General features: G+C 40.0%; 1 protein-coding gene across 2 annotated transcripts in view; it reads right to left on the bottom strand.

The window, feature by feature from the left end:
- Window positions 1–25,533, bottom strand: part of plxna4 (plexin A4) — a 223,119-nt gene that overhangs the window by 12,143 nt on the left and 185,443 nt on the right. For both annotated transcript variants that reach the window (XM_056455758.1, XM_056455759.1), the window contains exons 13-28: window positions 23,235–23,386; window positions 22,183–22,300; window positions 20,877–21,013; window positions 20,353–20,520; window positions 20,123–20,216; window positions 18,489–18,728; window positions 18,254–18,400; window positions 17,572–17,806; window positions 17,289–17,431; window positions 15,827–16,095; window positions 12,014–12,080; window positions 10,443–10,589; window positions 8,833–8,992; window positions 5,754–5,857; window positions 3,361–3,460; window positions 1,819–2,009 (exon numbers count right to left, since the gene is read on the bottom strand). In XM_056455758.1, coding sequence (XP_056311733.1) covers window positions 1,819–2,009; window positions 3,361–3,460; window positions 5,754–5,857; window positions 8,833–8,992; window positions 10,443–10,589; window positions 12,014–12,080; window positions 15,827–16,095; window positions 17,289–17,431; window positions 17,572–17,806; window positions 18,254–18,400; window positions 18,489–18,728; window positions 20,123–20,216; window positions 20,353–20,520; window positions 20,877–21,013; window positions 22,183–22,300; window positions 23,235–23,386 — 2,472 coding nt within the window. The remainder of the gene's footprint in view (window positions 1–1,818; window positions 2,010–3,360; window positions 3,461–5,753; window positions 5,858–8,832; window positions 8,993–10,442; window positions 10,590–12,013; window positions 12,081–15,826; window positions 16,096–17,288; window positions 17,432–17,571; window positions 17,807–18,253; window positions 18,401–18,488; window positions 18,729–20,122; window positions 20,217–20,352; window positions 20,521–20,876; window positions 21,014–22,182; window positions 22,301–23,234; window positions 23,387–25,533) is intronic.

The following is a 25,533-nucleotide window of genomic DNA, read 5'->3' as shown; positions in this document are numbered from 1 at the left end:
AGCTGTATTTGTCTGTTTGCGAATACAATTGTGGACCACCTGTCAGTAATCCAACCAATGAAACCGGCGTTACTGAATCAAGAAGCTCTTTGATAGTAAAAGTGCTACTTTGAAGTTCACCTTTAATATCACGTAAAGGAAGGGATTCTGCCTAAGCTGCTTTGTGCGGATGGATTAACGTCCAACCCGCACCATTGACCCTAATTTGATTTAATGGCGATGAGTCTAAGAAGGAGAGAAGACGACAGAATCTAATCCACTTGTAATGAAAGAATTGATAGGATACATGGAAGAGAGAGAGAGAGAGAGGGGAGAGTATCAAAAAGCAGTGCTCGTATCTTGCAGTCAGCACCGGCTTCGCATCCGGATGAGGTGTGCACAAGGCACAGCACACAAAATCCTATTTCCGTTTGAGCAGATGGCAAGAGACGGCAAGGAAGAAGAAAAAAAATCCAGTTAGCTGACAATCACAACAATAATTCTACTGCGTCCCAGATCCCTGACAGCTTATCTTTTCCCTATGAAGATGAAAATACATATTTCTCACCCGCACCCTGTATCAACGCAGCGACAGCTGCAGGAGGTTGGCGACAGGGATGACTGCGAAGGTTCTGACAGGTGTCATCTTGTGTGACGACTAACATCATCATTAGTCGCCCAGAAACCAAAGTGGCTATTTGCGGGCGTTTGAAATGTACCTGGTCATTACAGCGCACTTAAAAGCATGCTATCAGACACAGGCTGGCAGTCAGAGAAGCATTAAACTTCAAGTGATCTCGTCCTGGACAGGTAAGGAAAGAACATTTGTGTAATTGCAAACAGAAAGAGAGCGGAAAATTGCAGAAGACAGAACGAGAGAGGAAGAAAGATTAAATGAATAAAGCCTCGCATAATGGGGGAAGATGGGAAAAAAAGGTAAAGCTCACCAGTCCTCAGAGACACTGATGGACCGAATGCAGAAAGCGTCAACACCCCAGGCAGATCACTGGTATTTATTGCAGGGGTGAAAGCCAAACAGTCAATTACAGTGCTGTCACACCAATCATTTTTCACCAAGAGAGATGGTGTCTGCGATAAACTGGTTATTTCACAGAAATAATCCATCTAAAAATATGACACACAGCCTGCAAGCCGAGTAGGGTAATCACCAGGGCATTTGTGCTTCTGTCTGTTAAAAAATTGTGACATACCTGCTTGGGTACACCAGGAATGTTTCTTGGTGGTCAGAATCACTTAAAGCTCTGCAAATAGCATATTTTGGTCCCAGAAACTTTGTTTCCTTTTGAGGAAACATGGACAGGGGCTTCACATCCAATTTTAACCAAAGACAACTGTGTATTTATAGACTATTCAGTCACTTACAAAAATAATGGCACATCTGTGTTCATTTTAGTATGATTTCAGGTTAGAATACAGGATAAGTTAAATGCTAAAGTTAATACTAAGGGGTATAGATTTGAACAGAATACAATATTATGTTCACCTAATCAGACAAAACCTCTTTAATTTCCTCAACGTACTAATGTCTTGAAGCACAATGTTTTTCAAGAGGTGAAGAATTTGTATTCAAACCCAAACAAGCATCCATTTACCAGCTTTGTTGCCGCTTTGACATCAAGTCAGCCAGTGTGAAACTAATGAAGAAAACAGACCAACTGCAGTGTGGAGCAAACAGCACAAATATAACCATTTAACACATTGGCCTGTTGCATCTAGTTGGATTTATGTTTCTGGAAGTATCAGATGTGTTGACAACTTCTGTCATTTAGTCTGCACATGTCTATTGCCTAAAATATCAAACATGGCAGCAGAGCTTACCTTGGTGGCCAACAGTCTGGTTAGGTAAATCTCAGAGACCATCTTGCTTCCACGGTCTCCCTCCTTCTGGTCTCCATGCTCATGGTTTTTCACCAGATGCCACACCTTAACGCCGCTTTCCAGGTCAGGCGTGATCATGGGTGTGCGGGAACGCAGGCTGTCCGGACTGCCTGTGTACTTGATCATGTTTTCTGGGGTAGTGAAAAGACAAAGACCCAATCAGATGGCAGTTCCTCGATCTCCCTCATGACAAATGTCCCATACATCTGTTCATATCTGTTCTTATTTGTACGAAACACATTGGCTTTTTTGTTGTTCAGTACTCAAGATTGGATCTGAATCATTTAGAATGTGTGGATGCTTAATTTTTCATCCCTTTCTCTACTGCTCTCTCTCCAGCAAACGTGCGTGTTTGCTCTCTTTGGTGGACACAAAATCGAACAGGTGTCAGGCCAGATGAAATATTCATGCTTCAGCCAATAGGGAGAGATCAGCCATGACATTTAAAAAAACAGAGCTCGATGAATGTTTACACAGTGTGAAAAAAAATTGATTGGCAAAGGCCTGATTTGGTAAGATAAAAAAACGATTCACAGTGCAGATGCAGAAAATAAATCAATCTCACTAAAAGAAAGAGGCAGAGAGAGAAGAGGAACGTAAAGAAAGACAAAAACATAGGATGACAAAAAAGAAATGAGAGAGAAGGGGCATTAACTGCATTAACACTTCCTAAGAATTATTTGTAGTTTGGAGTGCCACACAATAATCATTTGTTATAAATAAATATCAAGACTTGGTTGGCATATGGTGTTTGAACCAAACTAGTAAACACTTTCTTGTGAATGTAGGCTATATTTAGAGGAGATGGGATTAATTAAGTTGTGGCAGCCACAAAAAGTTCTGGCAAAATATCTTTTCATTATGCCCAGGTGGTTTAAAACGGCTCTCTTTCTTGACCTGTTTGAAGACGATTTCTAAAAGAGTGAAGTGATGTGTGGCATTTTTTTTTTTTGCTGTCTTTCCCATCTGTCACACTCACTCTCTCTTCTTTAAGGCTCATTTAGAGTGCAGGAAAGTATATGGAGATGAGATGATTTTAATGGTCTATTTGATGTGTAGGGGGAGTGCTCGGACAGGCCTGAGCTTTGATCTTGAGCTTTATCAGACCCAATCGTACGAGGGACTGATGGCGGGGGAATGACAGGGATGGATTCAGAGTCTCAGGAGGGAAGTCAAGTGCAAAGAGACTCATTTTCCCTGCTTTTACCTTTGTATGCTGCCCGACTATCTCACGTAATTCCGTTTGAGCTCAGTTCCTGTTCTCTTTTGTGAGCAGCTAAGATGCTGCACATTTAACTTCTGCTTTTCTCTTGCCTTCCTGCGAGATGACAGGACCATTTTTAAACGTTTTATTCTTAGTGCAGCTAAGGTGGAATGTTACTCTGCCCTGCTCTAGAGACTTTAGTTAGTTGATTATTAAATATTTCCCATAGCGTGTTGTACATTGTTAGAATTAGAAAAGGAATAAAGGTGTTGACGAACCATATTTGCTAGCAGAGGTTCTGGAGACAGTGGAGTTATTCACAGAGTTGTATGCAGTGACCTGCTTTGGTACAAGAGCTACCACAGCATTATCAGTCACCTGTGGGCACAAAAACAAGAATTATTTTAGATGGGTTACAAAAACCACAAAACACATCGTCACGTTAAGATGTCTTTAATACAAACTATAATGTTTTCAGCATCACGATGGTTAATTAGGGCTAAAATCTCTTATTTCACATCCAGGTAAATGTTTAACTGCACGAGTGAGGTACAAGATGTGATAATCGTCTTCCATTTTAGTACGTTTCTTCTGCTGAGATAGGCCAAGCTATTTAACTATATGCCTGAGCAATTGCTAACCACAGTAAGCCTCAGCAAGCCAAATTCAATTAACACATGGGGGCCTCTACTCCCTGATGAGATATCCCTCCATCTACATAATTTGCTATTGGATGCCTGTGGCACTTATGGGGTTAATTGAGGTGATGGTTGATCTAGATGGTATGGGCTCAGAACTGTACAGGGACCCATACCACAGTGAGAAGGAGAACATGAGCTTTACGGAGCATTAGGACATCATTCTCAAACCCTTAACATCTTTTCTCCTTGGACGAAGAAGCTCAGGATGAAGTTGTCCTGGTTTACTGCCTTGGCCCATGAGGACAGCTGTCCAAATTTCAGCAGACTCAAACAGATATTTCTTTACTTCTCAGTATAGATGAATGACTGTGTGAAAGGAGACTTCAGACAAGGGCTATATTTCCCTGAAAGGGGCTTTTTAGAAAACAGCAGAGATCTTCTCTTTTATCTTTCCTCTGCGGGCAAGTTTACGCTTTAAGAGAGCCTCTGTGTTCCTGATAGCATTCAGACATGTCAGATTTTCGAGATGGGGATTATACAACCCCAATGTGAAGCTTCCCAACATGACATCAAAGAATTAAAGTCAGAGTCAGATACATTTGTAGCATCTCGATTTGGAGGAAAGAATCAACGATGACTCAAGATATACATTAGGAATGCACAGTGGATCACTTGTAATAGATATATCAGACTTTGACTCAGACTTTCCTGATTGTGTACTATAATAAATGAAGGGACTCTGTGCTTTTACAAAAGGAACAAATACATATTTGGAGCAAAGAAGGAAATGGAAAGGGTGGTCTTCCCCTTCTTCAGAAACTTGAACAGGCTTAGGAGTCTGATAGCTTTTTTGTCAAGGATAGCATGCCCTCCCCGACCAAAAATGAATTAACTTCTGTCTTCATTATCTCATCTCCGATTCCAATCAACAGCTAATCCATCCTGCCGCTTGCAGCCCTGCACCCATGCGCCACTCCGTGACATTTAATTTAAGTACTGTGCTGACTCCTCTCTCTCAAAAAGCTCATTCAGAGGGTGGCTTACCGGGGAAATTATTTACACCGTAATGAAGCAGCGCCTCTCTCCTCTCCACCCTAAACTGCCCCACCTGGCCAGACAGATAGGACTGGGATTGTCAGACTTTGAGAGTTTATATAATTGCAGTTAGACAGATGCTATCAGTCCCTTGCAGAGACGCCGCCATACCTGACTACTGGAACTCGATGGTCCTCGTCCAAAACATTGGAGATCTGTCAATTAGAGTCAGTTTTCAAAATGACCCGGAAGTGCCTTGACTGCACCCTATTAATTGAAATTAGCTAGGGCATAGGGCTGCTCGATAGAACTAAGCTGCATACCAGTGTGCATAACAGTGTGTCTCCTAAACTCTCAACTAATCAACTAAGACACACGAACCAAAAGCAATTACTGTTATAGTGTGTATTATCTGCTCTGCCTTTTTGCATTTATCACCTTCTGAAGGTTCTTTTTTATGACCGAAACAAACATGAATAGATCATTACACTTCTGAGATTCAAAAAGGCATTCATCTCGAATTACATCTCTTTGCTCCAGTATTAGTTTCTCTCAATAAAAGCATAAATTCTGACAAAGCCCACGCCAAAACTCAGATCACACAGAGCTGTTTATCAAAAGTCATTTGCTGGATCATCTAACCTATCTGTCAGGCTACAGCTTCACCTGCACCTGTATCCCACTGCTGTCAGACAAAATGTACTGGGACATCTGGAGATGCTGCTTTAAATAGAAACTAGCAGGTACAATGCTTGTCCTACTCCTGATTTAAGATGGGCTCAAAGGCTCAAATCCATCGTTGAAGAACAGTATGAAACAGCAAACAGCCAACTAAACAAAAACCTATGAGGGTACATACAGTATGACAGAAGTATACAGTTCTCCACTGATCTTAAGCATTAACGTCTCTACACTTCATGCATGACAAATTTGCTCACTGAACACCTCATTACATGTATGAGTTTTCCTGGAAATATGTCTGGTATTGATTTTACCTGGTAGTGAGACAGCATGTTAAGTCTTTTCCAGTCAGCTTCGATCTTTGTGGTAACGTCCTCATCCTGAAGAATGACTCTTACTACTCTTCCTTGACGCCACTCTGCACACAAAGTTAAATTTAATGTTAATACTTGGTATTTTAAAAGTGCAGCAATCATTGCACTTTCTGCGCTGCTTTATGAAAAATAATGGTTATTATTTTTCATTTATTTTCAATGCACACAGCAACATTAGATTCTTATACCAAAAACCTCTTGTGGTGATAGTTTACTGGTATTTGTAGTATAAATTAATAGTAATATAGTAACTGTAAATATGGTTCTACTCATTCTACTCATGATTGATAGAAAAAGTGTTATTAATTACCACACTTAACTAAAACAGGAACAAAGAAGCAAAGGAAAAACTCTGTACTCTGAGAGAGAAAAGGAAAAAGAAATGAAAACGAGAGAGAAAATAAGGGTACGTGAAGCAGCATTTGAGAAAGGGAGGAAGGAAAGGAAAGGTAAATTAATCTCTTCTGCCCTTTGTTAGAGAGCCGGGCCTTCGTGGCCAGTGGATCGATGGGCGTGATTACAGCCACTGCTGAAAGTCACTTCCTTTTTCATCTGTAGTGGGTCGAGCATCCTGAGCCCAAACGGCCCTGATCGACCGCGTTAAGCCTCCCGCTGAGCTTGCTCTTATTGTAGTTACTGAGCTCACTAGAGATGCACAACAAAATGCCAAGTATACTCTCACCCTCCCCACAGCCATCAGCACCCACCAGCAGCTGTCTGCAGCCTCAGCAAAAACAGCAAGTCTGATGAGATGGGAATCAGCTCTGAATGAAATAAACATATCCTTTTGCAATGTGATGCACGGATAACATGGCCAGGAACAAGAAAGATGTCTTTCTCTTTTTTTTGGACTCTCCTCAGCTGCAAATGAATATATGATTGGAACACTAAAGGAGTGAGGCCTCTTCATGCCGCCTGCTGCTCTTTTTTGCTCTGATCCCAACCAGAAAAGCAAAACAGCAATCATAGGCAGAATGATGAAACATGTCTCTGGGTGATGAGAATAACTTCAAATCTCCAGGAGAGGGACGACTATTGTTTTATATCTCATGACAGTGCTGTCTATAAACATGCAAATGAGCTTCGACTCGAAGTTGCGAATAGAGTAAACAAACAGGGAGAAGAGCAGAAAATAAAAGCAAAATAACTGAAAAGAAAACAAAAAATAAGAAAAAAGACTGAAAACTACAAAAATAACATGAACTTTAAACCTTAAGACTTTGACCAGACTAAAATAAGAAACAAAATGAAAACGAAATAGAACAGAAGCAATCTCTTTGAAAACAATGGCAGCAGGATGTAGCTGGATAGAGAGAGAGAGAAAAAAATCTACAAGATTGTTAAAATAGAGACTGAAATAGGCTGAAGTGCATTGATTTGTCTGCATCACTCTCTCATTCTTTCCCTCTGTCTTCCCTTTCTCGATCCCTGTCCTCAGGGGACTGTGGCAGAGAGAATTAAAAACAAAGGCAAGGGACAGAAACACTCTGGTCCAATCTGTCTTGGAGGGATCGAGGAGATGGAGGCTACCTCATTCCTATTACCCATTATCTTTATCTGGCCTGTGGATCAGGGCCAGAGTGTGTGTTGGGCTCAGGAGACCCAGAGATCCGTTTACGGAATGCTGAGATGCCTCCTCTCTTGCAGAGACGTCCATTGCTTTATCTTACAACACAGTCGCACACACCCTCTCAGACACTGTCCAATTCTCCCCCCTAATAAAACAATAATAAAACAACATGCTTGCCCTCCGGGGCCCATAAAGGCATTTTACACAGGAGAGCCTGTCAAAGAGGGTAAAATTATTTCTTCACTTATCATGGTTTCATTCCCTCATGGGTAGGCTAGCGTCAGGCTATATCTAGTGAAATATGCCTTTTGAAAAAAATAAATAATAAAAATTGAGGAACAAGGAGAGTAATGCATAAACATTCAAATTCTCTTTTGAAATGTGTAGAAATATAGATCAGTCTGCCTATTTTTGCATGTCAATTAGGTGTGTACAAATGAACTAGGTGTGTAATAAATAATCTATTGTCAGAGATAATATATGTGTAATATATTTTAATCATTGAATAAAATGCTAAGGTAATCATCAGAAGGTAACCTGGAAGTCTAACATTCTGTGGGGAAAAGAGAAAAAAATACGTCTTTTAAAGAGATCATTATTACTTTTGGACTATTGAGCCCTTTAAACAGGAAGCTTAGCTTTGGCTGTTGGAGGATGTAAAACCTGGCTAACAATGTGAAAAGTTACTGGTTCATAACTCAAAAATGTCTGTGAATGGAATCAATAGTTCTATGGCATGTTCTATCACCTTTCAGCAATAATATGACCTGAGAAAATGAGCAAGACACTTATTTTTTGTGTACTTAAGGTAGACTTTATAGCACAATAATGTATTTACAAGTGAAGAAGGCAGCTGGCAAGTAAGAGCAGTTGTAAGTAAGATGTGTGTGTAAAACTTTACTTGTCTAAAGTTAAAAAACCCAGGGGTGAAACAAATCCTTACCGGGCATTGTGTGATTGTGGAAGCTGTTAAGCTTTTCTCATTTGGATGATAAAGTGTCTGCCAATTAATATATTTAAAGTATTTTTTATGATTGGAGCATACAGTCATTGTTTTGAATCTTTTAAGGTACAATTATCAACCATTACAAATGGATCGTCTATCACAGGGGTTCCCAATCTCAGTCCTGGAGGGCCGGTGTCCTGCAAAGTTTAGTTCCAACCCCAGTCAAACACACCTGGACTAGCTAATCAAGCTCTTACTAGGCTTTCTAAAAACATCCTTGCAGGTGTGTTGAGGCAAGTTGGAGTTTGACAACCCCTGCTGTTCATGTTCCCCAAGACCCCAACTGTTAAATGATAGATAACAGATTCTGTGCTTGAGTTTGAATTAAAGACTGTAGGCCAGTATTGGTAAGGTGAATGCACATAGATCGACCCACTAATTTTTAAATCGCAAATGTCAAATGCAAATGAAGGCATGTAATTTTAGTATACTTGTAGTCATACCCAGATCCATGTCAGAGGCCTTTGGTCGGTGTGAGTAAGGGACATTTTTGTAGATGGCGTCCAAGATCTTCTCCTTCACCTGACTGACAGTGTCACAGTTTAGCACCTTTACTTGCACCTCTGGACTCTTCTCATTGTCTGGATGCATGCAGTTCACCACCTACACAACAGAACAGAATGACTCCAATTAACAAATCTCAGTAATACATGAATATTTATGTGGCTGTACAGTGATCTTTTTGCATGTATGGTGTACCAAATGATTATAAAGAATACTAAAACGTAGTCAGCAGGTGTAATGACACAAGCATAAAGCCTATTGGCCACACAGATGAAGTCTTCACCTCACTTACCTTAGCTTGCACCAATCTGCAATTAAAACACAAATTTTCCTGATCTTATTTCCTGTTAGATTCTCCAATGATAGCCATCATTAACGGCACCATTAGTGCTGCTGTCACCATCATCAGAGATAATTGGATAGTGCGGGCAAAAAAAAAAAGCAAGTGGGTACTGCATATAGTGCCTGTGAAGGCCCTCGTTCTCAGTTATGATGAAATAACTGCACACTGCAAGAGAGCTCATTTACTTACAGTCCAGCTGTATAATGGACTCTCCTGAAGGACCCAAACCAGAATCAATACAATTTAGTGCACTGTGTGTGGGCTGCAAGGAAAAGGTTTGTCAGACCTTTAGAAGGGATTGAGAGTGTTTCCCCACAGAATAACCAGTAAACAATAAATGCAGACACTAAGCCCCATCGTGGACTACAACGCATTGTAGAAAATCCTTTCATGATGAAAATAAGAACAAACTTGAATCCAGTCCTCATGATGTAACAGGAAATACACTACCAAAATTAGCAATATGCAACTAATTTTAGAACTGTAATGCAAAAAAAGCATGTAGCACAAATGAGTTGAGTAAAACATTCTGGAAGCTGATCGTCAATAGATTGTTTTATGATATGGCCTCCATACTGTGATAGAGAAGGCACAGTGTGCGATTGGTAGTGGCTTGTATTTTGTGGAGAGTCTGCAGCTGTTTAAGTGTTTTGGAAGTGAGAACAGAATGATGAAGCTGAAATGGCTCCTACAGTCATCAAATCAGTGCAGTGTTCAAAGGAATGGGCCAAACGCCAAAGAATGACACTAGTCGCCACATTCCCCCTCTTTCTTTTTCTCTCTTCAGTCTCACACAGAATACAGATTACCCTCCTAATGTGCTGTCCTAGTAAACAGTCCGTCTTGGCATTCGTGCAGCCCTGAAAACACGAGCTGAGCTCATGCCTGTCACAGTGGCCTGCCAACCACAACACTGCCAATCACCACAGTGCGACAGACAGGTCAAAGGTCAAAACAAGCCTGCATGTTCCCTGTCAACCATGAAGAGTGTAGGCATCACATGCTGCGTCAACCTAAACAAATTACCTTAGCCTTCTCTCTGCCTCCACACCTGTCTGCTTCTGAATACTTTTATATTACTTGGTCTTTTCTACACTCATTTATCCTAGTCCTTTTCTCCTTTACTTTTCAGCTTACTCGTCTCCTTCACTATCCTTCCCAAAACCATTCTGCTTTTCTTCTTCACTCATCCACATCAAGTCTTACCAGAGTCTTGTAATCAATTTGCTGTCTGATGAGCTTGTCTTCACTGAGTGAGTAGCGGGCTTCACCGGTGATGGAGTCGATGGGACCTTTTTCCATCTGTTGCTTTATGGCACAGAAAAGAGAGAAGAGGGGCTCCCCAGCACACTCCTACACAACGAAAAATGGCACTCTGTCATTTTCACTCTTTTAAATTTCACACCAACCACCTACAGAGAATGTGGGATGTCATTTCCACATTCAGTAACAGCAATAAATATTTTGAAAAGAGCTTAACAGTTGTGGCACTACCATGACTATATCAACTTATGCTACAATTTCACTCCTTAAGCGATTATGGAGTCTTCATTCTTTTTCAGGCAAACGTCCCCTTGGTGGATAGATAGAGATTGAGCAACAACCCACTGTTACACATCGTATGCTTTACCAATTAGTCTGGCTTAAATAACATTTTTAATACCTCATTAATGTGTTTACATACTCAGCTATGATTACTGTTACATTGAAAAGCCAATAAAATAACCCTTACTCATGTCAAATGGCTATTACATCTTAATTTAATACAAATTTAGTTCATCATATACTTTTTTCAGTTTAATATTAACAATTTATGTAGCACACACATGCACACAGACATTAAAATGAAATGATAAATGAAAGATACCCTGCTGAAGTGTTGTGTCTGTAGCTAATTTTGAGGAAAATATGCTTTTTGACATGAGACATGGACAGCAAAACAGACTAGTTGTCTGGGCAGCTAGTCAAGCACTGTCCAATAATACTAAAATCAATGTGCTGTTACTACAATAATAATGTTATTGTTTCGCTCGGGTGAGGTCACAATGAAGTTCTTCTTTTACAGTAGAGTCCAATTTGAGCTTAGATGAATCCTGAAGCTCTTGAGTGATGTTTCAGCTTCATTCACTCAGGTCTAATCTGTTTAACCAGACTGGACAATACAGCCTTGACTACCAGAATTTACTGCCAGCATCATACATTCCAGAAATTTCTGTTCACTGGCGAAATTGCACATGCCATGTCCTGATTGCAGCAGATGTGTTTATTAAGAGATTAATGGCAAGTGGCTGAGAGGACCACGGTGGTGCTGACGGCCACATTGCTATATGTAGAATTGAGAAGCACCTGCTAAGCCGACTGTCTCATTACAGGACCACAAAATGCCAGAGTCAGCAACCCTTGGCCAACTTTAAACCCTCTTTGATTAAAAGTGCATACAGGCACACTCACATAGAGTTGTACAAACACATCTACACATATTCTTACACAAGACACTCTCTCTCTCTCTCTCTCTCTCTCTCTCTCGCTCTCACAAACACCTGCAGTGCATTATTGCCAATACTCCCGCAGGACTTCACTTGACTCCTCTGTGCTCAACAGTGCATGTGCCAAATGACCTTGAAGGTGACTGATTTTTTTCTATGCTGATGAATATTCTGATTAGTGGTTGACCGATATGCACTTTCAATGTCTAATTTTGTAATTATTTCATATGGGCTGCTTAAAGCTGAACATGTGACCACACACATGGATCTACGTGCAAACAGCAGACTTACCTTGAGAAATTTGTACAGCAGAAAGGTGAACCAATTTGTGAGCATTTTCTCAGCCACAGACTCGGTTCTGAAAAACAAACAGAGTAAATAAATAATTTAAATGCAGCACAAAGCCATGATTATCACTGTGAGTGTCACGCACAAATGCGATTACCAAGACCATGCAAAATTCACTTCACAAAGCACGGTGTCTGCTAATGAATAGGACTTTGTTAAACAAACATAATTGCCGGAACATGAAATGCACTCTGGAATCTATAGCCCCAATCTGCAGGCTGTCTTTATTACCACAATAATCCATCAGACCCTAACACAAGAAACTCAATTAAAAGCCTTTATATGATCTGGCTGGATTAAAGCCAAGTGAACCTGCTCTGGCCTGGAATAGGACCCCCCCCCCCCCCCACAGTCTGGCTATTGAGCATGGAATGGATATCTTTACAATAGATGGTGGATGAATGGATGGCCAGGTTGTGTAGGAGTGCATCATGATTGGCTAACACCTTTGCTTGGACCATAGACTCTGATCCAGCATGAGAGATGTACATAAATAATATGTATAACAAAGTGAAACCTAATATACGAGGCTCTGGTGTCTCCAGTCTGTGTGGGTGCCACAGGGAGCTGGTGAATTGCCAAGGCACCATGCAATGAGCCATGGCACAAAGCATCAATATTTCAGGATTACAGCATTATGGTGTGTGTGTGTGTGTGTCTACACCTCCTTTGCTGCCCTGCATCCCAGCTGCCACCTGCATTCCTTCTTTCCTGCTGCCTTGCAAAGACCTGCCACTGCGCAGTACTGTGTGTACATGTGCATGTATGTGTGCCTGCATGGGCCCGCTAAGCTGGTGCAACACCTGGAAAGGATTAGTGTCCCCTTGTTTTGTAGCCACTGCCTTGGGCTGGCCAAAAGAGAACAGGTCCAGGGGTCAACGGGGTCACGTTTCATCTTTCCTTTCATCTCCATCCTAACACTGCCCTGTAATCATCCTCACTCCTGACTGATTCTAAATGCCTAGACCAATTACAAGAGAAACAGTAGGTGGGGGTAAACCCAGAGATACAGTAGATCATATAGTAAAAAACAGATTAAGGAAGGAAATCACAAAAGTGAGAAACCTTTTCACCACATTTTTTTGTCACTTGTTCCTATTAACTTTCTTGTTCTTGTACAATTCGCTGGTTTGATGGTAATTTTTGTTGGCAAGACTCCATAAACTCACATATATCCTGTGTTACCTCTCGGCTCACTGGCAGGAGAATAAGTAGCCTTGTTGCCAGACAATCCTGGCACAACCTCTCCATAACATTGCCACAGTGCCAAGAGCAACCAACTCTCACTGTCCCCCAAATCCGTATGTCACATATCACTGGCACCAAGAGCAAACACTTATTTGGCTGTGGTTTAGGATGGCAGGAAACGTGATGCCCAACCAGTGGCACAGGTTCCCCCTGATTAAACAGCTATTTCAAAGTGGAATAAAGTAAAATCTGCTGGAGGATTCCTCTATGGTGAATGTGTAAAGAGGCATATTGGAGCAATGCACCATAAACAAGAGAAAGAGGGAGAGAGGAGAGCTCCATATATCTTTCCCATCATCTCTCGCATCCAGTAACGGCCATTTACATTTGATGCTGCTTTCTGCCACCGCAAATGGATGTGAACAGCCAGCTCCGCCAACGTCGAAGACCTGAGAGTGGTTTATGATTCTAGAGCCCCTGCAAAAATGAGAACTGTCACTCTATGACAGATACTGCACTACAAATAGGTGTTATATGCAGAAAACGCATATCATATACAAGTTAATTGATTTAAGTGTGGCTAAGCATGTGGTGTTGACTGAGCAAGGATTTTAGCCTCAGTCTGCTATGAAATTGAAACTATGCTTCAGTTAAAAGGTGGCCAAAAACACACACATACACACACCTGGTTAATGGGCTCATGTTATGCACCTTGCAGCATCATAGGCATTATTTTTTTAACCAAAACAATCGTTTGTCGAAACAAACCCCTGGTATGCCCCCTCCTTAATGCATATGTGTAAAAGAACACAGCTTGAAGCCAGGAATAATTTCAATTTCGCACTCCGCCTCACGTGGAGAAGATTGTCCGCCCGGTGCACTATTGCGTCCTGCTGCGTAACCATGGTCCCCCTTCACAGAGGATTATCCCCAGAGAATAATCAGATGACTTCTATTCAGCTCTGCCTGACTGTGTGTGTGTAAAACACCTGAATTTAAATGTGTTGGTCAGTAAAAATAAGCATGTGAGCATATGCAGGGACCTACGTGGACTTTACAGATGCCTTATATATAGAGAAAATAAGCTGCATGATCTCAGAGGTTATTTTTAATCATAGACAAGGAGAGTAGGCTGCAGGGAGTGAGGGAGAAGGAGGAATACGACAGATGGTTCTTGGAGCTGCCCGTTAGTTAGTTAGCCTGTGTGTGCTTGTGAACTCAGGTTGAGGCTGGACAGATGGGGTGGCCATTGCAAGCGCTTTCTTGGAAATGGGGAAAGGAAAGCTGGTTGGAGGCTTTTGCCAAAGATGTCCTGCTTCTCTGCATTTTAAACACAGATTTAGAAATCATGCAGTGAAAGAAATTTATTCTCAGACAACAGATTAAGCTTCTCTGTTTTGGCACAGTGCTCTGTAGCATACTTTGCTAAGCAGGTACTGGAGGTTAGACAGGTTTTATGTGGTGAAGATCGCTCTATATATCCATGAAGGTTTAATCCGCATAAGTATATTATTGACCAAAGAGGAATTCTCAACAGCCAAAAATCAGTTGAGGAAAAAAATGCTATGCTATTTGTTAAATCCATAACATACAATATTGTAGCATACTGTTGGGTCCAAGCAGTAGCTGGTTATTTATAATTTGATCCTGAAACTAAACCAGTTCAGTCACAGGTCATGAAGGGTCATTGTAGCCTACTAACTGTCAGCTACTTGAATTCTCACTAACAGGAGCCTGACTGGGGGGAAAAAAAATCACTGCATATATGTATAATAGTTCTTTGTGCAGTTAATCATCCCTTTGCTGGTTTCAATTAATCGTGGCTGCCATTAAGTGTGTTGAATCAGTTATGATTCAGCAAGGGAGCTCCTCTTGCATAAGTCACATGATCAGCCTGTTGCTGTTTTGACTAACACATTCTTTTCTTCAGTATTGTTATTTTGCTCAGTAAGCAGGAATACTCCCCTCTATTTGTATCTGAGTAGTTGCATTTAGCTAAATATTTAAAAATGAGGTAATTAACTTTTACAAATTGACTACTAGAATATTAAGAAAAATAAATGTCAAATAAACATAGCAAGAATCCAAATGACAGGAAAAATCAATGTGCCATAGAAATAATGTTGTCCTCTGTGCTGTTAGAATGCAGAGATACAAAGGAGTTGATTGCACGGGGAATTGAGTTTCACATATCTCCCTATATTCAGTAGGTTTTTAGTGCACTGTTAATTGGATCTCAAGCTAATTAATTCTAATTACAATTTAATGATGAGCATGTCAGTGCATTTCATGTTTGGGAGAGAAAGTGTGCATTTTAATGTCCCCAAAAGCAATTATTCCTATTGAGCGTACTGCACAGTGCCAATACCAAAGACAATTCACAGAGGTCATCTTCTCCCATCTATGAAGTGTACTATAATTAGAATCAGGCAGATTGAAATGATCCTAAAATTTAGAACATGTGCTCTGTTGATTACGCTCACTTGGGGGGCATTTATAATCAGTAAAACCCACTGGACTGCAGTACTAGATTATTGAAATAGCTTTTCATGTGCATGTGTCTAGTACCTTCTTAGCAGTAGTTTGGGATGGTTTTTGCTTTCCAGGTTCTTGTCAATGAGGTCAGACAACAGGTGTTTGAGTACGTCGGTCGCATACTCCAGTTTACTTTGCAAAACTGTCATGATCAAGGAGGCGACATTGCCACGGTCTCGCATGGAGAAGCCTCTCTGAGACTCCAGTGTTCGGATGAAAGACAGCAGGAAAACCTTGTTGTTGATAAGTTGTCCAAACAGTTTTAGCCCCTTCTCCACCTGCTCCTGTCTGTAACCTGGTACCTGCAGGAAAACAAATTACTTAATCAGTCAAATCTAAATTGACACTTTCCCAATACACAATGGTCTCATTTAGTTTTTCACTGATAAATACATCCATTTTTGGTATTACTGACTTCAGGTTTCTTTGTCTTCAGACCTAAGTAACTCATTGCAAATGTCTTCGTTGTCATCATTGTCATGTGTAAGAATGCTCCCTTAAGCTAACTTGGGTTATTTGTTTTGGAAGCTTTTTCTAGCTCTTTCATTTAGCCTACGGAAACCCCAGCTAGTGTCAAATGAAACACCCACAGGCATTTAAACTGAATTGGACCAAATAAATTTAACAAATAAAAAAGAAACCTTAAGACAAACAAATTAGGATCTAATACAGCTGCTTACTGGGTTAAGATGCATTCATTATATGCTAAGAATTCCAAATGACAAACACTTAACCAGGCAGAGACCCTATAGTATCATTTGATACGATCTGTCTCATCAATAACCATTAAATACCTGTCAGAATTTCTAGACAGCTCCTGTCATTAGCTGTGAATTTACTATAAACTTTTCCAGAGAGAGGGGATGTTAATTCCAATTAAGTCTTAATTGATATAGCTGATTAGAACCAGAGCTCATTTGGAATAAGCAGGTAAGGTATGGTTTGTATTCTGGCTGAAGAAACGTGTGTGATTCAATTAGAACTGTCCATCACTGTCATTGCAAGCCATAAATAACCTGTAGCATGGTGTATGCTGCATTATATTTCAATTCTGTTCCCCTCACTCAGAAAAAAAAAACAAAAAACAATTGTGTCACATGTCATTACTGTTATTAACGAAAGACTGATTGTGAATCAGAGAGCAGCTCATTACTTTAAGAAAAAAAATTAGCGAGCTAGAGAGAAAAAGACTGCATGTAGATTATAATGAGAGCTGCTGCCTTTTGTTTACTGAGGGTGAACACAAACAGCACAGTGACAGCTTTAATTCCCAACAACCCCACTGAGCCGTTAGTCTTTCAGTACCGAAAAACAGAAAGAAAAGAAAATACTTAGCAGCTATTATGTGACTGTTCCTCACACAGGTACAATGTGCAGTAATTACATGCATACAGAAATGTGTAAATATATGCATGTACATCTCAAAAACTCAGCAAAGGGCTCTTTGAATCAAAATTTAGCATTGCACAAAACATCAGTAAAAATGTTAGGATACCTCCAGGTCTCTAAGGACAGGGTGCTCCTCGATTCCAGGAAACAGAACTCGCATTGTATATGTGCGATAGTCCAGAAATGGTATACCAGCTCCATCCAGATCACTGGTCAACTCATGAATGTCCGTTTGCAGCTCAGCGAATGCTGCAGAGAATTCACAGCACCATGAACAAATAGGCTTAGGTTTAGGAATGTTTTTGCATTTTTATTGCTTATTGAATTTTAAAGTTCAAGCAAGACTTGTATTCTCGACTGACAAACTACTTCCCCTAGAGACCACTTACCCTCTTTACACTCTAGGGCTACTCTAGACTCCAGGTTGTCCATCTGCATCTGCAGGCGTTTGAGGGTGAGGTCACTCTCACGGGACTTGCGCTTGTAGGCAATTAAGACTATGACGATGAAAAAGATGAGAAGGCCTCCTGCCCCAGCAATGCTGATGACAGCAGTGCTGCTGAGGGGGCTGTCAGAGGTGACGTGGACCACACCTGGAGAAAACTCAATGCCACCCACACGTGCCTAAAATGGAGCAGATTTTGTAAACATTTTTAATGAAATATCGCATTGCTATACCTAAGCTATCATTCACAGATCCAAATTTATCAATGGAGAAATACGATATTATTTGATGTTACATTCTGATAATAAGAACAATGGCTCATAAGCAGAAGGGGACAGTTTTTCTGTTCTGTTTGTGAGTTTATGGTTGTAATGTTCTGTGCCACTGTTCTACGACTGTCAACAAATAGGCAGTGAAGTGGGCAACCTTCCAGAGTTCCCAGTGAGAAGCATAAAACTTCTTTATTAGGTTTTTCAGCTCTGATAACTCTTACTCTGGAGGTATTTTTATTTTTCTGTCAGCCTCTCAGAAAGTACAATAAACACAGTTCCTAAAGGATGTGTTCACTACAACAACAACAACAACAAAAAATAAATGAATATGAGCCACAGTATTTAGCAACTTACCAGAACTTTGTGGCGTCCAGTAAGGTTAGGTGATTCACAGAGCAGTTGAGTATCTGACACAGTTAATGCACAAGATTTATCTCCAATCAGAACAGTGTAGTTCAGCTTCCCATTGCCACCAGGCGTCGGAGGTAGGAAGTTCCTGCCCTGAAATTCATATTCACAAACATCTCTAATAGCTGCAACAGACAATTCGAAGACATGTAGCAGAAATTTTGGTGAATTCTTGGTTTACCTTCAATATGATGGGAGACCCTGGCTTGAGCTCCTGAACCCCAGACACACTGAGAGGTTCAAATACAGGATTTGGGTAATATACAAAGTTGGTATTGTTGAGGGCCAGCACAGACTGAACATTGTCCAGGATAAAGCCAAACTCATCAGGTCTTTCTAGAACATCCTGGTGCTTGCTGATACTGTAGGGAAGCTCTGGGGCCATGCATTGCATAGTGGTTGGACTTAAAACCTGACATATCTGGCAAAGGAAAATGAAAGGCATTGAATGTACATCAAGTAATTTGCAGTCCATGTGCAATTCAGAATACAATAGAAACATTAAGATTTAGATTAACAACAAATCCACATTACAAACAATGTTTTAGATCAAGATTGGTTTGATTGGTCATTCTTGAGTTGCTACAATGGAGGCTCTACGAGTACATGTAGATATTATTTGTCTCAAAGCAACACTATATTACATGCACTTTTTAAAAGGCCATACTCTTTGCCTGCCGTTCTGGTGACTCACTAAGGAATTACTACTGTCATCTTTGCTTTGTAGAGAGAGCAGTTGACATTGTCATCTCTCTTTTACCCTGTCTTTCTTCAGATAAATGGATTTAATAGACCAATGAGAAGATGATCCAATTTTAAACACATTATTGATAGGAAGTCAGTGTTTCTCTGCACATTTCTTAATTTTTTCATCTTTTTAATTTGGAGGTCAGGCTTTTTAAAAGTTAAGGTAGCACATAACTTTATTCAAATTTATCTTTGCATCCCCTTTGAAGTAAATATACAATGACCTTGAGTTTTGTGAACCCACACTGCATTTGAGTTTAAATAGTAGTGGAAATACCCAGGCAGCTGACTCGCCATTAGAAACATGCCAACAGATTTCTACAGTCATTTTTTTAAATTGGATTCCTTATAAGCTGTAACAGCCAGGTAGACAGAGCTTCACTTCCTTTAACACAGACTTCTATAGAAGGTCACAGCGGGTGGAATTGTTCAAGATAAAATAGATTTCAGGTCACTATTTCAACAAATGAGGTCAAACTCTTTTCAAACTTAGGAACAATTATATTACAAACAAGCATATGAGATGCCTTGTGTCTCACAGACAACTTTATTTAGAGACTGCAAGATAGGGTATGCCTTTTTTCTGCTGTGCTTTGAGGAACTGTGCCAAAGCCTAATCATATCGCAGCCCAGATGCTAAACGCGGCCATGTGTGAGATACATGCACAAGATAACATTACGTTCTTTTGTCTCTGTTGCCTTTCAATCAGATCTCACTGAGTGCGGCCTCCCATGGCTCTTTGGGTCCATTCTGAAGACGGGGAATATTATACCCTTGTCTATGCATTCACCCTGTGTTACGACATTCTCCTCTTTCCTGCACAAAGGAAACATTGCTGCTACTGCTGCTGGAACCTGGCAGTCTTCCTGTTCTCTGTCTGTTTCTTTGTCTGTCTCTCTCCTTATTTCCCTCTTTTATGCAGCTACTGTCCTGCATCCAATAGTGCGCAGCCGACACAGGTGATTGGAGCAGGGGGAATAGTCTACTAATGGTCATTCCAGTTCACTTGCCTTAGGTTAGGTGAATGCTGAGTGATCGTTTACTGTGTGAAAAACTTTTGTACTTACATTGATTGTTTCCAAATTCTTATACTTGGCTCTGATGAGAGGAGTCTGGATGATGTCCAGGTTTGTCCCTGACACTGTCAGTGGTGTGTTGCCACTGTGAAAACAACACAATATTTTTTATTTCTCTACTTGGAAAAAACTTCTTAGATTAGTTTAAATGTTAATTTTACTACAATAACTTTCAGTAAAATAATTGGTAACCAGATTAGTTGGATTTGCAAAACACATACCTGAAAATGCTCCACTCGGGTTCTAGTTTGGTGATGGTGGGATCTTCAACATACTCAAACTTTAGATCTTTGTGAATGTGGGCTTTATCCACATACACTGATACAGATACATTTCCATAGCCTTGCATGGATGCATGAGAACGACATGTTATCCACTGTCCTCCTCTCCTGTGTCATAGAACAAAAAAGAAAACAATGTTTGTTTTTCAGGTATCTAAAGTGTAGATATCTTAAGATATCCTAAGATATTAAAACTCAACTGTTGATTCAACAATGTAAAGTATTTAATATTCCCACTCAAAATATCCCCATTTAAAATACTAAACCTAAAATCAAATTATGCTATGATCAGACACTGTGGTTGCATCTTGGCAAGAATGGATGTTCAAAAAATATTGATGTTATTAATTAAAGATCAGAAAAGTTCAAACTCCTAAGATCACTTTTGGGATTATGCATCCACACGAGAAAATAGTATGTCGACACATAGTGTAAAAGGGTATTGAACTCTATACCAACCGTACCTTTGATAGGTGCACTTCTGGTCTTTGAACATGATTGACACATTGCTGCCTGCGTCCAGGTTACTGCCAGTGATGTTGACGATGGTACCCCCAGATACTGGTCCTCGGCTTGGCTTCAGACTCAACAGTCTAGGGATCTGTAGAAATCAAGATTAAAACAATCAATGGGAGCTATTTACAAGCACACACACATCACACAACAGAGGTGAGGCAGCAATCCCTCTTGTTTTTCCCTCTGCTGTATCTCTTTCCCAATCTGATTATCACCTCTCTTTTTCTCTAAACACCAATTGCCCTCATCACCCAAGAATCGCATAATCCAATTACTACATTAGAATGAGACATAAAAGCCATTAATGTTTTGCATAAAACTGATAAACGCTATAAAATGTCTCTATAATGGGAAATATTACACTGAGGCTCAATTCATTTGTATGACTGGATGGCAATCTGATTATGGGTTTTTATATTAGCATCTGCACTGGAAGTACTAGAAGCAAGAGAAGTGTAGGATGGCAAGATCATATATCATATTATCGTACCTGCTGAAAGATATTTTTAATTTGTCTTAAAAATATAATCGTCTTGTATGGTAATATTTACTGCACATTGCTATTCTTTGCTTTACAATTAGTCTGTGCAAGGTAATTATAATAGTTTTTATTTATTAAAAATTGGGAAATCTGCTTTCTGCAATGCCATTGCTTCTCCGATGACAGAAAAAGCTTTAACCACTACCTGTAAGTGAGAGAAGGAGTGCTAAAATACAATCACAGCCTATATTCAATTCTCTGATCTTCTAGTTGACATGCACTTTAAAACTAACCAATTTCTTTTAGATTGTATATTGACCTTTAGTCATTGGTTTACGTGCAACTCTAATATCTTCAAATAAATAATGAAAACATTTAAGCTTAAATCTGTTATATTAATCAATTATTTGTGTAAATCATGGTCCATATCAAAGAAAGTGTTAAATAAATTTGTGTTGCCTGTGCAAAACTGGACATGATTCTGTGTGGAGGAAACAATTGTGCAAAGTGGCAGTGAAATGCGAGTTTTTTGGTTAGCCTCTCTGGGTGCTGACTTGGTCGGGTCAAGTGCCTGTTGATATGACTAAGAACATCAGCAGGGCTACAAGGCCAAAGTGTTCAGTCTTTATTATAGACACAACAATAAATCCAGGCACTTTTAGACCTAAAGTGGCAAAGCCTTATAATTATACAGACACTATCGAGATCATGGTAGACAGACCAGTAGGTCATTGGGGGTTATTTTACAGCCAGTGATTTTCTGAGGTACTCACCACAAAATAGTAGTACTTAGACGACTTGGCCATGAATTCAGGAAGACACTCTCCAACACATACTTGAACATATCCTGCAAACTGGCTTCTTTCAGCTTTTCCCATTTCACACACAATCCTGTAGAACACACCATTATGTAATCAATCAACTAGAACATTTCTGCAATAGTACAAAAATCGCAAGTGAAACATTCAAATTATGACTTTAACAATAATCATGTGGGTCTCTGCAGGGCATATGTAATTGTAGGGGAGTGTTCTCAGATTCTTGCGCACACAGACCGAGCAGTAGATATGTAACATGTAGGATGAGATAAGTTTTTCTACTGGTTAATCAATTACAGATGTTTTATTATTGACAGTATAAAATAATAATAATTAAAAAAAATAAAGTGTCACCAAATGTACTTGAGCAACTGTTAATATACCAGGACGGCCCGTCCAGGTAAAGTCTATGTGTGGGAAGCACTGTATAATAATACATGTTTGGGATAAACAGTTCGCATGAATGAGTTATTCTGCTTCCTTATGCTTCCATGATTGATATTAAACTTTCTCAAGTACCACAGTACTTTGGCTTATCATGGCATCCAAATAATTATAAGAAAAATAAACTTGTGTTGGCACAGCATTTAGCAAAGGAACACAGAATGACAGAGTGGGTTTTTCAGATCAGGACAATAATACTGGGGAAGTTTTGCTGTCAGCAGGGGTTTCTTGAATGCTTTCCAAATAGTGCATAATTATCTTTTGCCATCCTGACCTCAGATTAAAAGTTTCTTTAATGCTTTACTGTGTTCACTGCCAATCCACATCAGCCATTTTTTAAAAGATGCAGCGTTCTTGGCAACATTTAATAGGCCTGCATTATGCAAACTCAGCTGTGTCTGTAAAGAACAAATGTTTGGATACTTAAAACAAATCTACAGGGGTGTCTTAAGTGAGATGGCCTCTTTTAGTTCAGTTAGTCATTAGATTAGAAAAAACTCACATGTCAAATGTCAAACCTGCCTATTGGATATCTCAAAGTGTTAGAACTTAGACACACTTACTGTTCTGCTGGGATATATCCCTCAGGCACTGGTGTACATTCCACCTCTGCTACCTTCACATGATCTTTAATCTCACTGAACTCCAAACCCAGGTTCTCCCCACGGATAGTCACCAGTGTTCCCCCCTCACGAGGTCCTCGAAGCGGGGTGATCTGTTGAGAGACAGGGAAGTGTTACAGGCAATCATTCCCATTAAATAAAAACAGCATGGAGAGCTGCCACACTCCCCCCAAGCATTTCCATCATTGGTACGATCCAACAGGAAGTAGAGAATGACTCAGCAACCGATTCGTTCATGCACCTGCAGGAGTCAGTGATTGTGAGACGGTGTGAGGGGTGGGCGACAGCGAGAGAAGCTGTGAGTGATTTGGTTCAGTGGGATAATTGGGCCGCTCTCTGTCAGAGCAGCAAAGCCTGCATGCTTATGGTGAATAATGATCAGCTGCACAGCCAGCTGAGCCAGCCGAGTCCTGCCTATAGCAAAAACAAAGCCATGCTAATTTATGAACACAGAGTCGGCGTCTGGGAAAAAATATGCCGACACCAGCATGTAAAATCATATGCTGCTAAGATTGGAATATAAACACAGGCGTGCACGAGGATGCTTATTTTCATCTTTGCATGTCAAGCGATCAAACACCTTTTATTCTTTGCTCCTAGGGATGCTAAGCAGCACCACATCCAACCGATTAGAGTTATCATCATATCTGTAATGCACTTGCATGGTGCTATCTCTAGCATCTTCATGCTGTCATTGGTGTCATACCATTAACACAAGGAACACTTGAGTGCCGATTCATTAAACACTGTTAAAGGAAGGCATTTGTGGTGCATTCACATGTAGTAGCTAAAAAACATACATAACAACTTAATTGGCAATTCTCATGCCATAAAATATATCTTGTGATGTTAAGTGAAGACTTCCATGTCTCTGCATGGTGAGGTTATTATTAATTTCTATAGCTGCAAGAAAAGGTATGTGAGAATACTGGGATTTTGGCATAAATTGTACAGAAAATGTGTTCTGATCTTCATCTAAGTCACAACAATAGGAAAAACACAATCTGCTTAAACTAACACTACGCAAACATGATATCTTGTCATGTTTTTATTGAACACAACATGTGAAGCTTGGTTGACCCTCCTTTGGCAGCAAAGCCTCAACTAAGTTTCCTCCAGTTAGATGAAGATCAGAACACATTTTCTGTCAAATTTATGCTGAAATCCAAGTAATCCCAAAGGGCTCACTTACATTTTATTACAACTGTATATACGTATACACTTACATGTAACATTATTGCATGATCTGAAAATGCAAAAACTCTCAAAGTAAAAGGGAAATTGAATGAAACATGCATTTCATTCCCAGAGTGAATTTCTATAAATAAGTTTGTTAATAATACAGGTCATTGTCACTCCATCTGAAACCACACAAGATGAACAGCTTGTTTTTTGAGCGTCTATCCATCAACACTAAAGACTATCAAACATTCGGACTGTCATGACCCACATGTCTGAGGCTGAGCCCTGTATAAGTACATTGACATCTGGGCTATTAGGCCAAATGTAGGACACCAATTCCTCGTCTTGGCAAAACGAGGGACCATTAGATCTCAAAGGGGAATATAGACATGTTAACATTTTGGCTGTGTCATTATTTTCTGCCAGATAAGGATCCGACTTTAGGTGAGAGATCTCATTAGCTGCCTGGTAATTTCCCTTTAACCCATCACTTGCACTGATCTTAACTTTTATTGGCTTCAGTGTGCTGTTGAAATATTGATATCCTAAAAGCAGTGACTTTGTGTTTCAATTTTAAACATGCCAAGGTAATATGAGCATTACCTATAAAAAGCACATATTAGTACACCAATTTAATCAGAGTATCCCTATTCTGTGATCCTAATAATGTCTTTACCCTTAGGGCCTTAAACATTTGCCTCTGTATATCATAATATTTGAACATGTCCCAAAAAGCTTTATTGAAAGTGCAATAATAAGACTCACTGATGCTTTACTGAAAAGTCACTGTAAAATTGCAACCTTCTGCTGAGAGTGAAGCAGGAGCATAAATGAATCCGAGCGGGAGAGAGTAACAGAGTAGTCTCTTTTCATTAGGAGATGGGGAGTTGATTAGATTTGTGACTTTGACAAGCTAATTGACGGTTGTTGGAGGAAAAACACTTAATCACCATCCACTTCAATGTCAGTGAAAGATTCCTCATCTACAATGTCACCGTAATAGAGTGCATTAGAATACATTACGACCTGTGAGTAAATCAATTGAAAGGAAGATGCA

Source organism: Danio aesculapii, chromosome 4 (assembly GCF_903798145.1).
Source record: "Danio aesculapii chromosome 4, fDanAes4.1, whole genome shotgun sequence".
NCBI lineage: Eukaryota > Metazoa > Chordata > Actinopteri > Cypriniformes > Danionidae > Danio > Danio aesculapii.
This window is presented reverse-complemented; position numbering and strand designations above follow the sequence as displayed.